Source organism: Condylura cristata, unplaced genomic scaffold (genome assembly GCF_000260355.1).
Source record: "Condylura cristata isolate star-nosed mole 26May11 unplaced genomic scaffold, ConCri1.0 scaffold00024, whole genome shotgun sequence".
NCBI lineage: Eukaryota > Metazoa > Chordata > Mammalia > Eulipotyphla > Talpidae > Condylura > Condylura cristata.
Genome location: NW_004567125.1, coordinates 32008581 through 32026156, shown reverse-complemented (window position 1 = coordinate 32026156; position 17576 = coordinate 32008581). Strand labels below are relative to the sequence as shown.

The 17576-nt window shown below is 39.2% G+C and overlaps 1 protein-coding gene across 1 annotated transcript; it reads right to left on the bottom strand.

Annotated features, from left to right (window-relative positions):
- Nucleotides 1-1777: 1777 nt before the first annotated feature.
- On the bottom strand, nucleotides 1778-2725 carry LOC101625124 (olfactory receptor 10H5-like). The gene has a single exon (XM_004688665.1). The coding sequence runs from the start codon at nucleotides 2723-2725 to the stop codon at nucleotides 1778-1780; it is 948 nt and encodes a 315-aa protein (XP_004688722.1).
- Nucleotides 2726-17576: the final 14851 nt, after the last annotated feature.

Genomic DNA, 17576 nt, shown 5'->3' with positions numbered 1-17576 from the left:
AATGAAAAGAACATGTTGAAAAAAGAACCTCCCCATGCACTGCTGGAGAGAATATAAATTGGGGAGTCACTATAGAAAACAGTATGGCAATTACTCAAAAAATTAAAAATGTATCTACCATACGACCTAGTGTTCCCACCTTTGGTATTTACCTGAAGAATATGAAGACATAATTCAAAAAGATATATGCACTCATATATGCATGGCACTCACAAATAGCCAAGCATGGAAACAACTCAATGCTCTAGAACAGAGTGAGCTGGAAGATGTGTATAGACACAAGGGACACACTCATTCATGAAAAAGATGAAATTCCGTGATTTTTGAACACATATCCATATCATGAGGGGATTATATCTCAATAAAGCTACTTAAAAAAAAACATACCCAGTTGATGATAAATACTAAAAACCTGGAAACTGTTTTCAGTATAATTATTGACTAGGAAGAAAGAAAGAAGGGAGGGAGGGAAGAGGAGGTGAGCTTCATGAAGGATGGATGAGAGCAGAGAGAGAAAGGAAATTATTTCTGTCTGTAACTCAAATATCTGGCCTTATTTTTGAGCTGAAGATCCTGTAGATCAGGATTTCCCAACCCCTTTTCAGATTCTGAAGGTAGTGGTTCCCAAAGTGTTACCTGTAAGCCCCACAAACCTTGTTAGGAGTGCTAGACTGGATGAATCTGGCATCTGACCTGGGGGCCACAGCTGTGATGTAACCAGCGATTCTGCTTTGCCTCCATGTTGGACTACCATTTCTGCAGTCAGACTACCTTTTATGCATCATGTGACTTTTTGACCTTGCGCAAATCCTGAACCAGCTGTAGCCATTTCCCCATTTAAAGTGGGTATAATGAAAAGGGCTGCTGACTCCACCTGGGCAATCCTCTTGAAGCTTAGGATGCATCATCTCTGCCACCTGCCAGGTTGCAAAATATATGACTCTACAACAAATGAAAAAGAAATTAGTTTTTATTGAGGATTTTAGAAGATGCAGGGAAGGGGATTTGTATCAGGTACTCCATAGCATCTTTAAAAGGCTTATTAAATTTCTATTTAAATATGTTTCTTCTCCTGCCTTGAATTTCTTCACCATTCACTAGGTCTATTACCTCTTTTGGTCCAAACACCACTCTCTCATCCATTCCTGACTCTTTTCCCTTCTCTACACATTTCTTTTCTTGAAAGGATAGGTTAAGAGCCCCTGTCTCTTTCTACAATCTGTATCCTTAGACCCATCATTGAGTTCAACCAAGAAGGTTATGTGAAGGGTAGAAAGGGAAAACTCATTATTTCCACCAAAATGCTTCCATTTCCTCAATACAATAGTCCCAGTAAGAGAGATGACAGTCTGAAGCACAGGAGATCATGTTTGGTAAGTGGCAGGCATGTTTGGTAAATCTTAGTAGCTGTTCATGTTATTGTTTTTTGAGCAAAGCAAGCATCATCCATTCACACATTCAAGATGAATCACGCTCACAGTTTCCCAAGTCAGCAACATGGATATCCCCTCTGCCAGGCCAATCTCAGGCATGGGAGAAGTGAGAAGCTGACATACAGGGGGATGCCATTTTGGGGATATTGTGTTCCAGTGACACTAGGAAGAATGAAGTCAACCAGACAGGAGAGAAGAGAGGGAAAAAAAACAAAACCCCTAGAACTTACAGCGCATTTGCTGAAGGAGAAGGTAGGGATTTATGCACAGAAATCACTACAAGAGAAGTGACTATTCCCATTTTCCAGATGGAAAGTGTGTATACCTGCCACAAGTTGGCAACATCAAGAGTTCTGGAGAAAAAGTTTGGTGAGGAAAGTCTTTTTCATAGCATTTTTTAGCTCCTTGTTCCTGAGGCTGAAGATGATGGGGCTGAGGAAGGGTGTGAGAACTGTATAGGTGAAGCCCATCAAGGTGTCACCTTCCAGAGACTGGGGACCCTTGGGCTTTAGGTAGATGACAGAGGCAAAGCCATAGTGCACGACCACCACAGTGAGGTGGGATGCACACGTGGAGAAGGCCTTGTGTCGACCCTCAGCTGAAGGGATCCTTAAGATGGCAGCCACAATGAAGGCATAAGAAAGGAGGATGAGGAGGAAACAGCACATTAGGGCCATGATGCACACCAGACCCACGCCCATGGCCACCAGGGATACATTTTCTCCACAGGCCAACTTCACCAGGGGTGGCACATGGCAGAAGAAATGGTGAACCTCATTGGGCCCACAGAAGGTTAGGTGGAAAATGGCTGTTGTCACCACCAGCCCCATGATAGAGCCACCAGCCCAGGACCAGGATACAAGACAGGCACAGCCATGGGGGCTCATGAGCACATTGTAGCGCAGGGGGTGGCAGATGGCCACGTAGCGGTCATAGCCCATGACGGTGAGTAGGAAGGAGTGTGTGAAGCCAAACGTGAAGGAGAAGAACATCTGGCTGGCACAGGCCCTGTAGGCAATGGAGTGGTGTGTGGAGAGCAGGTCGGCCAACATGCGCGGGATGATGGCAAAGGTGTAGAAGATCTCCGAGATGGAGAGGGCACACAGGAAGAGGTACATGGGTGTGTGAAGGCTGTGCTCTCTCCAGATGGTGGCCATGATGAGCAGGTTCCCCAGCAGTGTGAACAGGTACATGAACAGGAACAGTGAGAAGAACATCAGCTGAAGTTGGGGGAAGGTGGAGAAGCCAATGAGGATAAATTCAGACACAGAGGTGTAGTTTAGTTCTGGCATGATTATCAAGCCTGTAGGGGGAGAGAGGGAAGAAGGCACCATGGTAGGAACTTCAGATCTCTAGTAAGCCCTGTGGGAGCTCCTTTAACTTCAAGACTGGGTAGTCCACCTGCAAAATGACATGCATGACAATGGTCTACCTATCACAGAGCTTCTTGAAGTTTGAATAATAGAATGCATCTAAAGTGTTCAGCAGAGAGTAAAAATTCAGTAAATAATAAAAACCAATCTATATTATTACTATTTTTAAGTCCTCAGTAGCATGACCTCAGGGTCTCAATTCAGCCATGGGTTGAATGTTCATGTCAAATTTTGTCATTACCTCTAGTCATTTCTTTATTTTCACCAATTAATTTTTTCTAACATACATATGTCTAGGAGAAAATGTACTAGCTTGAAAGTAAGTATGACTGTTGGGAAACCTGTTCTAGGTTGTGGTGTATAGACCAAGATAAACAAGTAAGCTAAAATAAGCTTAATAACAATGACAGCAGATGTTTTGGTTTATTAGTTCCCCAGCAGAATGAGTTGGAGAATTGCTGCCAATGAGTGAGCATAACTGGTAAAATCTCCTCCCACAGAGGAGTGGTTTGTGAGGAATGTCCTTCCCTGCAGACTTTCAAAAGTCAACTTGTTAAGAAGATGAGTAAGAAAGAGTCAAAATAAGGTCAATTAGCCAAGATCTTTTTCTCAGGGCCTGAGGTCCTTTATGTGGGCAAGAAAGAATTATTTATAAACTATCTACTTTTCGGCACGTATCAGGCAATGTGCCACTTACTTCTGAATGCATTATTTCATGGAATCATCTCAACAAATCAACAGTGTGATTCTTATCATTTCTGCATTATGTAAGGAAAAACTGGCATTTTGAAAATCCACACATAGCTACTTGACAATGGATATGAAATAACTGTTAAAATTGTTAAGCTACTGCAGCTAGAACAACTACTTTAAAGATTTATCTTTATTTATTTATGCACACAAGAACTGAAATATAGGCCAGAGACGATGAGGCAGGGGTGGGGAGATGATTCACCAGAGACAGAGCGGGGAGCCGAACAGGTAGATCTACTGAAATACTCTGCTGAAGGGAGCAGTGGGCAGGACAGGAGAGGTCTGCTAGCCATGTGAGTCAGCTTCCTGGCTGGGGATTGAACTCGTGTCTCATGCCATAGTGGCTAGCATAGCTTGATAGCACTGCGGCTTTAACCTCTGCACCACTAGGGAGGCCCTAGAAACATTGCTGAGTAACATTACATCAGAAGTGACAAGGTGTTTGGGTATTTACCCAAGCTGATACCAAATTTCAAGTTAATATACAAATCTGGAAATTACTATTTCTTCTAAGGATGGCAAAATAGGAAACACTCCTGCAATCCGCACAACACAGCATAATGCCCTCTAGTGATTTCTAAATAGGAATGAAAAATTGAGTGAAAAAAACAGCAATGTAGTCTTTAAAAATTAATACACTGGTTATGGTGGTGGCACAGGTGACTTGGTGATGGGAAACCCGCGGGGATTACAATTGAGATGGAAAAAAATGTACAAAATGATGTAAAAATAAACTGTTGTATAATAGAAAAATTAATACACTGGGATTACTAATAAAAAAATTCAAATCAGAAAAATCTAGTATTTGTTGGTGTCATACCTTGAAAGGATCTCTGAGCCATCTACAAGGTTTTTCCTACTTTATATACAAAACTCTACTGTTATACACATGTGTTAAATAAATTTGAGAAGTTATTTTAAAATAGTAACAATAACATATCAACATGTGGTTGATTCCTCAACCCTACTCCCAATCCCATTGATTACCCCTACGAGGAAGTATTTGTATTTCACTTATATGTGGAATACAGAGAAACCAAACAAAGGCTGAAGCAAAAGACAAATTGTAAACCCAGTCCTTGAAAACTTACTGTAGAACTGAGGCTTCCAAGATGAGAATGTGGTAGCAGGAATGGGGGAGGGATGAGAAGAGGAGGGGAGAGCACAATGGACTAGCACAGAGGACTATGGGTATTTTGTTTGGGGGAAGCTAGGAAGGTCATACCTAAGGGGAGAAGTCCTATATTGTCAAAATATGAGCAAAGATGTAAAAACAATGGTACTTCTTAATAAAAGATATTTAAAATAATAATTTGAATTAAAATACACAAGACTTCCAAGCAAATAATAAAATCTCTAGTTAATAGAAAATATGACAAACATATTTGTCATATTTGTAAAGACACAAATTTGAAATGTAAAGGTAATATGACAAAGATGTCAATTCTCCCTGAAATTCAATCTACACACTCCAAGTAATAGCAAAAAATCTAATTGGTTTTTTTTTGAGAAAGACAAGAAACTTACTCTAAAATTCCTATGAAAAAATAGTGACCCATAAATGACCAAGTCAATGCTGAAATGAAGAGTGAACAAAAGACAGGGAAGTATTGCCTTCTGAGATGTTAAAACATCCTATGAAGTCCTGGAATTAAGGCAAAACAGAAAAAATGATAAAAAAAAATGATCAGTCAAAACCAAATCAAAGATAAGGACAATTAGAATAGTGGTTGACAATGGAGACTTCAGACTGGAGCCATTTACATATGGTTAAGGTCACACTAAAAATCAATTGAAAAGGATGAGCTGGATATTCCTGAGGAAAGTCTCTCCCTATACAGATAAAAACGAGACTGGATTCTCTATAACTTCCCATACAAATACAGAATAAAGGTAGATTAATACCCTAACTATGAGAGACAAAATATTGTTCATAATAGAATGTGTGGTCTAAACACAAGAAAAGAGTTTCTTAAAAAGAAAAACCCCACAAGGCTTAAGTAAAATGGATAATTTCCATTAGCATCAAAATTATGACTCATTAGCAAACACATCATGGATAAAATTAATAGATGATAGAGAGAAAAACAGATACTTACTAATTTAAGGAGTTTCTAGAGAGGTCTTCTGTACAACATAGTGCCTATAGTTAACAATGCAGTAATGTTCATATGTTAAGAACATATACACAATGGAATACCATTCGGCTACAAGAAAGAATAAGCTCTTGCCATTTGTCACAATGTGGATGGAACTAGAGTGATAATACTTAGCAAAATGAATCAGAAGGAAAAAGACAAGTGTTACGTGGTTTAACATCTATGTGGAACATAAAGGAACAAAAATGGTCAATTGAAACCAAATCAGTAATAAGCCCAAGAACTCTTTGGAAATAAGGCTACCAGAGCTGAAGAGGGAGAGCAAAGCACGGAGGGAGCACAATGGACTGTAGGTGCAAGCACTGGGTGCTTGGTGGTGGGTGTGGTGTGGACACATACATCTGAAGAGGTGTGAACCTATATCACATACAGTTGTAAGCTAATCTACTTTGATAAGATTAAAAAAATTCCTCCTACTAGGTATGAAATAAAACTTGTTAAAATTATACACAATTGCATTGTGTTGTAATCATCAAATCTGCTAAGTGACTAAATTTTAAATAGTCCCACCATAGAACATAGAAAATATTGATAATTATTTGACTCTAAAGAGGTGCTATTGCTACAGTGCTTTCACATTAAAATATATAAATGCATTGGGCTCTCCCTGATGTGCAACAGGTTAAAGCACCACATTATGAAGCTCTCCCTCTGGAGCCACTGCAGCACAAGTTCAATCCCCAGCCAGAGAGCTGACCTTCATGGCGTGGCAGACCTCTTCTGACCTGCCCGCTGCTCCTCTCAGCAGTGTACTTTGTCGATCTGCCTGTTGCTGTTCTCCACTCTGTCTTTGGTGAATCCTCTCACCCACCACACCTCTGTCCTGTACCCCAGTTCTGTAAGGAAAAATAAGTAAATCTTTAAAAAATATATAAGTAAATCAACATGTTGTACACAATAAATTTTTATATCAAATACATTTGAGTAAAAGTGCACTTGTTAAGAGGGTAGATTTCATATTAAATGTGATTAACACACACACAAGGCACACACAAAATCTTTTGGGAGTGATGGTTGTGTTGATTACCTTGATTGTGGTGATGGTATCACAGATGCAGGCATATGTCTACAAACTCATAAACTTGTATACATTAACAATGTAGAGATTTGCATGTGCAATATACCTCCAGAGAGCTGAAAATAAGCATGGAGAGGAGACTAATAACTAGAATCTATAAGGAACATGTAAAATCATTGAATAAAGACAGAAATCATGATAAGAATGAGAACTTTTTTATACTCATTTTTATTTTGAAAAGGAAGATCCAACAGGCAAATGGCGAATAGGGTCAGCTCTAGCTCATCAGCAGTGAAAGGCATGCAATTTCATATATAGTGATGTATCATTCACACTTTTAGAGTAAACAGATTTGAAGTTTATATTTTGCACCAGAAGTGAAGATGATTTCATTCATTGGAGCAAGGTCCTGGTGTTTCATTACCAAATCAAGGGAACACTTACTCTACATCTGCCAACACTGCTCCTGGACCCATCTGATCAAAATCCTCACACAAGTCCGTGGAGGGACGTGAGCAAGGGTCTTCCCTGTAGCACTGTCAGTGGTGGTAGAATGTTGGGAACAGTCTGAGAGATTCCCCATTTCTGGGGGACATAGAGGCAAAATGTGATGGCTATGCACCATGAATTTTTCCTAAATAACACTTAGAAAACAAGAAACCCCATATTCACATAGAAACATGGATCACTCTTAAAAAGGTAGTGTTGGGTGAAAAATTAGAAACTAACGGGTGAGTGCCAGCATAGTATGATGTCAATATAAGTCAAAATATGTATGAAGCAATAGATATTTTATAAGAAGTTGTGCAAACTGAACAAAGAATGGCTTGTTAGAGGAGGGAAGACTGGTGGGACATGATGAATGGGAATAAACACAGAGCACCATTATTGGGCACACCATTGTTGATGGAATCACATCAACTAAGGAATATGATTCACTCAAGTCTCTAAAATTTGTCTAATAGAAATTTATGACTCTGCTGTTATCCATATATATGTAAGCACATACATAAGGAAATGCAGTGCACATATATGCAATGTATAGGATATATAAATGATATGTACAAATCAATAATATACAGATAGTAATGATATAGTACATATATGTCAATACATATATAGTCAATACATAGAGCACATATATGTCAATACATATATAGTCAATACATAGAGCACATTGAACAACACACCACGCACATATGTAGTACTCATTATGTACTAATGCATACTGTATTTAGTAGATATTATATTCCACATGTATTACATATGTGGTATATACGCACATGGTATATACATGCTATATAGCATATGCATGATATATGTAGTACATATAATATATTATATTTGGATGTATATATTATATATCATGGCAACATAGTATATACATTCAATAGCATGCATTATAGACAGAAATATACAGGTGTATACATACAAAGCAATGATACATCTGTGTCAATTATTTATATCCTCTGTGTATGTATATATACCTATTAAATATAAAAAAATATATAAACACTTTCAAATACTTACCTTAGTGTAAGGTTCACTCCAAGATTACAACACTTCCCTCCATTTCCCCCTAGAAGATTGAGTCCAGTGCAGACAATGCTTGGAGGACATATATGCCACCTGGAAAATGGGCAGTTTGGATGCGTTGGGATGAAGTATCTCACACAGGAAGTCAGCAATTGTGTGCTAGCCAGGCCAGCCAGCAGCTGGGAACCAGACTCAACTCCCTCATTCCTCTCACCCCTTGGCCACCATGTCTGGACCCACTCTCTGCCTCTCACCCAGGACCCACCCTGACTCATGCCCGGTTTTCTTCCAGCGTGTTGTGCCTGCCCACTGCCCTTCTGCTGTCCTCATGCTGTGCTGGGTATTCACGCAGGCTGGGGTTCTCAAGGACTGCTATCCGGCAAGGTTGTCATTGGCAAGGGTGGACGTCACCCATTCTTCCCACCAGTTGACACATACTGACAGTGGGACAGTCAGTGTCAACCCCAATTCAGGTTTTTTTTGGTTCCCTGTTCCCCTCTTGCACTTGCTCTGTGCCACCTTTTCCCAGGACCTCTGTCGAGAGGATGCTCCAAGGGAGCTCTGAGAGTGGCCTTAGGGGAGTGGAAAGGCTGGGGCCCTATGCCAGGTTGAGCTCCAGGCACACTGCCAAGTCAAGCACATTCTGACTAGCTCCAGACTCTGCTCTGGGCCTTCCCTCCTCAAGAGGATGCCAGGAAACCCACCCATCCCTCTCTGCTGTTACACCTGTGTGTAGACCTAAGCTCTCAGGTGCTTAACAACACAGGTCCATCCACAGGTTCTGAAATACACATTGGTAATAACACCCAGGGAACTGTCAGAAGAGGGACACAGTCCCTAATTTTGTACATGTCCACTATGGGCTTGGAGTATGAGTGCGTCATGGTTGGGGTAAATCGGGTATGCTTGAGCGGCCTGGCGAGCAGCGTGTGGAAGTCTTCCTTCAGAGACCACGCCACTGGAACCCCAGAATGCGATATTGGGTAACAATTGTCTTTGAAAATGCAGTCAAGGTAAGGGTCAAGATGAATCACATTGATTATTATGGTGAAAGCTAAATCCAGTGATGGACATCCTCATAATTGGAGGGGACACAGAAGGAAAAAGTCTATGGAGACAGAGATAGAGATTGGGAGGCAGCTACAGCTAAGGAACCCCCGGGACCACCAGAAGCTGAAGAAGGTAGGAATGATCCTTTCCTTGAGTATTCCAGAGGGAGCATCATCCTGGCCACACCTTGTTTTCTGACTTCTGTCTTCCACAACAGTGAGAAATTTCTGTTGCTTTAAACAAATCAGTTTGTGATGCTTTGTTTTCGCAGTTACAAGAAATGCGTGCACACACATGTGTCTCCACACACACACACACACACACACACACTGCATTCAGAAGCCTACAGGACTGATGCATATATAGCCATTGTAAGGTTACACAGCTTTCTGGGTCAGAATCACCCTACCCCCTACCTAGGACACCCCCACCGGGGAATGAACCCTGGTGACCATGACCACACTGCTCTGGGTTCAGGCACTGGGGAGGAGGAAACTTGGGACAGTGCATAGACAGTTTGACAGGAACCCCGACTAGCCAACCTACCCTGGGGTCAGTTTGCCAGCACTGTAGACAACAATTCTGTCTCCATCCCCTCCTTGCCCCTCCTCCAGCCTTCTTCTGTGGTAATCGGTGGTCCCCATGCCCTCTTCCTTCCAGCCCTTGCTACCCTTGCCACATTTTCTTGGAAAACAGCCTGGAAACAGAGCTCTACTTGCCTTACTCAAAGACAGTTTGCTGGGCTTGGGGCCACCCCTCTTGCAGCACACAGGACCAGCAATGAGCAGGGCAGGAGCTTTATCTCTGTTGGTGTGCTCTCCAGGGGCACATTCCCAGTGGCCTGTCTCTGGGAGTCCGGGACCTGGGTTGGAGGGCAGGGGTTGGGGGGGGTGGTGAGCTATCTTCCAAGTCCAAGAAGCTGATGGAGCCCTGGGAATACCTTTTCCTCTCTTCCTTCCTTCTCTTTTCAACACTACTTCTCTCCCTCCCTCCTTTCTTCTCTCCTCACATCTCTTCTTTATTCCCTTTCTCCATTATTCCATCCCTCCTTTCACTCACCCACCCATCACATCTTCACTGACCCTTGTGGAGGAACTTGGTCTGAGCTAGAGGCCCCAAGGGAGCTGTGCAATCATCTGGCACTACGGAAACCCTCGTTCTGGGCAGAGGCAGAGCCTATGTGGGCAACCCCTCCTCCTTGTGGTCAGAACTAGACCACACAGGAACCATAAAGGGAAGGTGAAACATCTTAACAGAAGGGAGCTGAAGCTGTTCCTTGGAGAACACTGTCTCTTTGAATGGTGTTTTAGAACCCCTCCCGCCTGCACTGCCTGCTTCATTCCCACGTCTGGGAAGTCAGCCTTCCCTTTGTCAACACACCCTTATTCCTACAGCCTCAGCCTCTTGTCTCCAGGGCTGTCCTGTCACCATTTAATTACACGACTCACCTCTGGCCACTTTCACCCCCCTTACCAGCCCCCAGTCTGAGTTATAACCATCTCCACCCTTTGCTTAGATTCCTATACAGACTGATTCCCAGCTTCCAAACTCAACCCTTGATATTCGCACTCCACAGATCAGGCAGAGAAATCATGAATCAGATGTCCACCCACTGATAAGCTCTCTGATGATTTCTCAATGAGATTAGAATAAAATCCAAACTCCCCACATAGGGTATGACTCCATTGCACAGTTCTACCTCACCTCCACCAGCCCCACATCACTTTATGATTTTTTTTAAGGATGGACAGAAATTCCATTACTCTGAGCCTTTGCATATACTGTTCTAACTCCCTGTTTTAGCTTCCTTCCACCATTCACTCCCATTTACCTCAGCTGTCTATATTTAGTCTCACTTTAGAAATGAACTCCTCCTAGAAGCTCAGTCACAGTTCTCTCCCCTGTCCCAAGCTGGGTCGTGTGCAGGGCTGCCACAAAATGGGCATTTGGCATCTGGGACTCCACGCTCATCTCTCCCAGGGTGGTTCCTTCTCTCAGCAGCAGATGTTAGGAAAAGCCGATGGAGCACTGCAGGTGTCTGAGTTCCAGAATAAACACTTTCCATTGTTGCCTGCTCAACTCTGCACACTAGATGAAGTGAGACAAAACATCCCAACACTTCAGAGTCATTCAATTCTCCCTAGTTCCAGAGGCAGACTGACAATGCAGGTTAGACACAATGGAGAAAAGAAATAATGGACTCTTGGTTGTAGGGTATATAAAACATAGCCTTAAAATGCAGAATAACAATAGCCCAGAAAGTATACAGGAAGCCAAAGCTAAAACACTGTAAAAATCTACACATTAGTTTAGAGAGAAGACAAGATAGTGTTTATTCACAGAAGACACAATTGACTACAAAGAAAAAAACCCTAAGGAATTGGCAAAACAAATAATTGAAAAACATAAAAGAATTGAGCAATAAATACCTGAAAAATGGAAATGTTTAAAGTCATTCCATTCACATAGTCATAATTAATATAAAATACCAGAAAATTAATTACTGAAAGAAGTGCATGGCTTTATACTGAGAGTTCCAAAGCTATAAAGCATTATTAGTAAAATATTTTATCTATCTGCTTACATAAACATGTTTAAGGTAACATTGGCTTAGTTTACTGTATGAAGCAAAAAGCTTTACCCATCACCAGGGCACGCATAATCCTCTACCAGAGTCTCTTGGGTCCCTTCTCCCCTTTGTTCTCCAAACTCCACGTTCCCCCTCTATATGAACTCAATTCTGCAGTTTTATTTTAGGGCTTGTTTTTAGTCTACTTTTATGTGTTCTTTAAAAAAACATACCACATATGAGTGAAATTATCTGGATTTTGTCTTCTGTTTCTGATTTACTTCACTCACCATATATATTCCTCTCCAGTTCCCTCCATGTTGCTGAAATGGCAAGAGCTCATTTCTTTTTATAGTTGAGTAGTATTTCATTGGCTACATACCACTTTTTTATCTAGTCTTTTGTTGTAGAGCACATGGATTGTTTCCATAACATGGCTATTATAAGTAGTGCTGCAGTGAAAATAAGAGTGCAAATATCACTTTGAATCAGTAATTTTTACTCTTCAGGTAGATAGCTAAGAGTGATATGGCTAGATAATGTGGTATATTTATTTATTTTTATTATTTTTTAAAAGATTATTTATGCACACAGAACTGAGGTACAGGCCAGAGGTATAGGAGGGGGTGTGTGAGAGGATTCACCAAAAACAGATTGGGGAGCAGAACAGGCAGATTGACGCAGTACACTGCTGAGGGGAGCAGCGGGTGGTCAGGAGTGGTCTGCCATGCCATGTGGATCACCTCTGGGGTGGGGATTGAACTCATGCTGAAGTGGCTTTTGCGCCTTAGTGCTGTGTTTTAACCCTTTGTGCCACCATTGAGGATCTGATATCTTTTCGTTTTAATGATAATTTCTTTTCAGTTTTATATAGTCCCTTTTATTTATTTTTGCATGTTTCCCTTGCCTTTGGAGTTTAGTCCCCAAAGATATCTCTGAAGCCAATATTGAGATGTGTTTTTCCTATGTTTTCTACGGTGCATTTTATAGTTTTAGATCTTACACTCAAGTCTCAATCAATATTAAATTATTTTTTTGTGTGTGGTGTGATACAGTGGTCTAGTTTCTTTTGGGGGGTATGCTTTTGTCCAGTGTTCCAATATCATACGTTGAAGAGACTTTCCCTTTTCCATTATATGTCCTTGGTTCCTGTGTTATAGATTAACTGTCCATAGATGTGTGGGCTTACTTCTGGGCTCTAAATTCTATTCCATTGGTCTCTGTGGAGACCAAATGCCATATTTTTTTTATTACTATAGTTTTATAGTATAGTATGAACTCTGGGAGTGTGATACTTGCTTTTTGATTAAGATTACTTTGATTATTCAGGGTTTTATGTGGCTCTATATAAATTTCAGTAATGTTTGCTCTATTTTAGTGAAATTCCACTGAAACTTTGATAGGGATTGCATTGAATCTATATTTATATCCTGTGCTTGGTAAGATGCACATTTAACAATGTTAACTTTAGCAGTCTATGAGCTTAGGATTTTTTCATTTCCTTGTGTCTTCCTCTATTTTCTTTAACAATGTTTTATAGTTTTCATTTAATAGGTATTTCACCTCCTTTGTTAGGTTTATTCCTAGGTATTTAGTACTTTTCTGATGCAATAGTAAATGGGTTTGTTTTCTTGATTTCTTTTTCTCTAGGTCATTAATTGCATATAGGAGTCCAAGAGATTTTTGCATTTGTATATAGGTTTTTGTATCCTGCCATTTCACAGCACTGATTTAATGTTTCTAATAGATTTTTTTCTTTTTTGTCAGTGGGATCTTTAAAATTCTCTAGGTATATTATCATAAATTGATTTTTTTATTGTCAATGCTTTCTCTGCATCTATTTATATGGTTGTATGATTTTTACATTTCCTTTTGATAATGTGAGAAATTACATTAATCAATTTGTGTATGTTGAACCATCCTTACATACTTGGAATAAATCCCAATTGGTCATGGCATAATCCTATGAATGTATTGTCAAATTAGATTTCCTAAGATTTTATTGAGAAAATTTGCAGCTTGTTCATCAGGAAAATGAGTCTGTAGTTTACTTTTTGTGATAACCTTATGTATTTTTGGTATCAAAAGAATATTGGCCTTATAAAATGTGTTTGGAAACATCCCCTCTTTTTCAAAAATTTGATAGAGTTTGAGAGAAATAGATACTAGTTCATATTTAAAGGTTTGGTGAGATGCACTAGCAAACCAGCTGGTCTTGTGTTTTTGTTTATTGGTAGACTTTTGTTTACAGTATTAATTTCTTTGTTATTATAGGTTTTTTACTTCCTCCTGATGACTATGTTTCTAATAATTTGTTCCATGAACCTTTCCATTAGATCCAGTCTTCAAATATTCCATATCTTGTTGGCTGCTTTGTCATGTATGTGGATTGCTGATGTCTTCATCTCTGATGAAAAAGTCCAGGTCATAAACTGTGCTCAAAACTCTCCTTTGGGCCTATCGATTACTTTTTCTGATTATCTGATGGCAATACCTGGTGCTGCAGTACACGTTGCAAGGAGGAGGGAGTCTCCCATACATGGCAAATATGCTGCTCTAAGTATGTGGGTCTGTGCCTGTTCACTTCTGCAATTCATTTCTGTCTTTTGTTCATATTGTAAGTATTCAGTTCAACAGTATTAGGTATATTCATATCACTGTGTAATAGAGCTCTTGAACATTTCTTTCATCTTGCTGTGGAAACTATACCTACTAAACAAAACCCTTATTTTCTGTTCCTCCAGGTCTTAGCAACCCTCCCATTATATTTTGTGTTTCTATGTATTTAATTACTTTACATATCTCATATAATCAGAAATCATATGAGATCTACCTTTTTGTGATTGTCTTTTTCTACTTAGCATAATGTCCTCAGGGGTTACTAATTTGAAGCCTATTCCAGAATTTCCTTTCTTTTAAGACTGAATAATACTTCACTGTGCATGTATTTAATTGTGTGTGTGTGTGTATCTATCTATGTATATACCTATCTATATCCATACTTATAGTATATGTGTTCATACATTCATCAGTTGTAAGACATTTGTATTGCTTCTACCCCTGACTATTGTGAATAATGCTGCTATGAATATGGGTGTGCAAATATCTCATCAAGATCCTGTTTTAGACAAAGACTTCAGAAGAACAATTTTGAAGATTCAAATACTGGAAAAACAAGGAATCAAAGAAAGGAAGACTTAGTTTCTCAAAAAAGAGATCTAAGAACAATCAGAGTCAGTTGTTAAATAGTTTGAAGATATAAAAATGAAAAGAGATGCTGAATGAAAAAGTACAGGAAAAGAAAGCATATTAAATAGACTTAAATTATCAGAGGAGAGAATTTTGAAAATTGAAGGTACAAATGGTCAAATGGTCTAAATGGAAAAAAAAATAGATATTTAGGAAAAATGAAGAAACTATAAGAAATATAAGGTTTTTAGAAGAAGAAACATAAGGATAATGGGTATTCCAGAAGGTGAAGAGATAAGAGAACAGAGATCCTATTCAAAGATATAGTACCTGAGAACTTCCCAAACCTAAGGAATAAATTGCACATAGAAGTCCAGGAAGCTGAAAGAACACCCAAATTTCAAAATACAAAACAGCCTTCACCAAGGAAAATCATTGTTAAATTATTATATGAATGATAAAGAAGAAACAGCTAAGGCTGCTAAAGACAAAAGACTGTGATATACAAATATACCTTGATTAGACCATCACCAGATTTCTTAGCAGTACAATCAAGGTGAGAAGGCTGTAGAATGACGTATTTATAAATCTAAAAAATAACAACTGGCAGTCAAGAAAACTTTAGTATACAAAATTATCATTAAGTTTTTATGGAGAAACTATAACTAATTTCCCAGACAAACACAAATTGATGGAATTTACCACTATTGATCTGCCCTACAGGAAGTACTAGAAGGAGTTCTTTTACAAGAGAAGAAAAACAGATGAACAAAAGACCTTGGAGCAAGATGATAAGTGGTAACACAGAAGTAGAATTATAAACAAGAATAATATGCAGCAGTAAACACTAAAAGGGATCCATGAAAGGATAGAATTTATCCATTCAAATGATGATGCATTGTTTGATACAACCCTTATGGTGACCACAAAATAAAAATTCAATATAGAGACACTTAGAGGAAATGAAGTAACTGAGAGATACAACAGGGGAAGTCACTCAAGAGAACAGGCAGATTGAAAAACTTGGGAAAACCATAGAAGGGTTAAAAAACCAAAAATAGAAAGAATAGAAGTAAATTCTCATTTGTCAATAAACATCTTAAATATTAATTGTCTGAGCTCATCAGTTAAAAGACAGCAATGACAAGTTTTATAAAAAGGCATGACCAGAAATATGAAACAAATAAGAAACTCACCTTAGCTTTATAAATAAAGACCTAAAGTGAAAGATTAGGGCAACATATTTCAAGTCAACAACACAGAGGAAAAAAAAAGCATAAACTGCTGTTCTCATATCTGATAAATAATACTTACAATGAAAAGGTACTAAGTTATTAAAATGGGCACTATACAAGCATCAAGGGAACAAGAAAATATAACTGTCACCAATACTCAGGTGCCCAACACAGGAGCACCCAAAATTTATAAACCAACTATTAATAAAACTAAAGAATACATAGAGAGCAAAACAATAAATAGCAGCCGATCTGAGCACATTATTAACATCAAGAGATAAGTCATCTAGACAGAAAGTAAATAAGGAAATATTGGTCTTAAGTAGAACGATGGATCTGAAGGACTTAATAGACAGTCATAGAGCCTCCTGACATCAGTGAAGTGGATATACTTTGTTCTCAAGTACACATGAAAATTTCTTAAGGATAGACCAAATATTGGGACACAAAATATGTCTCAAAATGCTATCAATTGAAATTTTGTCAATCATCCTTTCTTATATAGCTTTATGGCAATGGAATAAAGCTAGAAATCAACTACAAAAAAATTTTTGGAAAAATAACGAACATAGAGTATAGAAAAAAATGCTTTGAAAAACTTCTGTGCCAATGAGGATATCAAAGAAGGATTTAACATTATCTGGAGAGCAAAAAAACAAAGAATTAAGCTGTCACTCTCTATGGGATGCTCTAAAGCAGTATTGAGAGAGAAGTACATAGCAATATATGTCCACATCACTCAACAAGAAAAATCTCAAACTATTAAAATTTCAATGACATCCTTCAAAGAAATAGAAGAATCTGTTATACAATTTGTATGGAAGCACAAAAGACCCAAATAACCAAAATAATCCTATGAGAAAAGGAGAAAAATTGAGTTATCACACACCTGACCTCAAACTATTCTATACATATTAGTAATAAAAACAGTATGATGGGGCCCTCCCTGGTGGTGCAAAGGGTTAAAGCACAGCACTACAAAGCCAGCTGCAGCTGCTTCAGCATGAGTTTGATCTTGGTCAGGGAGGTGACCCACATGGCGCGGCAGACCTCTCCTGCCTTGCCTGCTGCTCCCCTCAGCAGGGTCCTTCATCAATCTGCCTATCCTGCTCCTGGCTCTGGTGAATCCTCTCCCTGCCCCTGCACCTCTGACCTGTACCCCGGTTGTGTATGCATAAATAAATAAAAACAGTATGAAATCAGAGTAGACACAGAGACACGAATCAATGGAATAGAGTAGAAAGCCCAGAAATAAACCCAC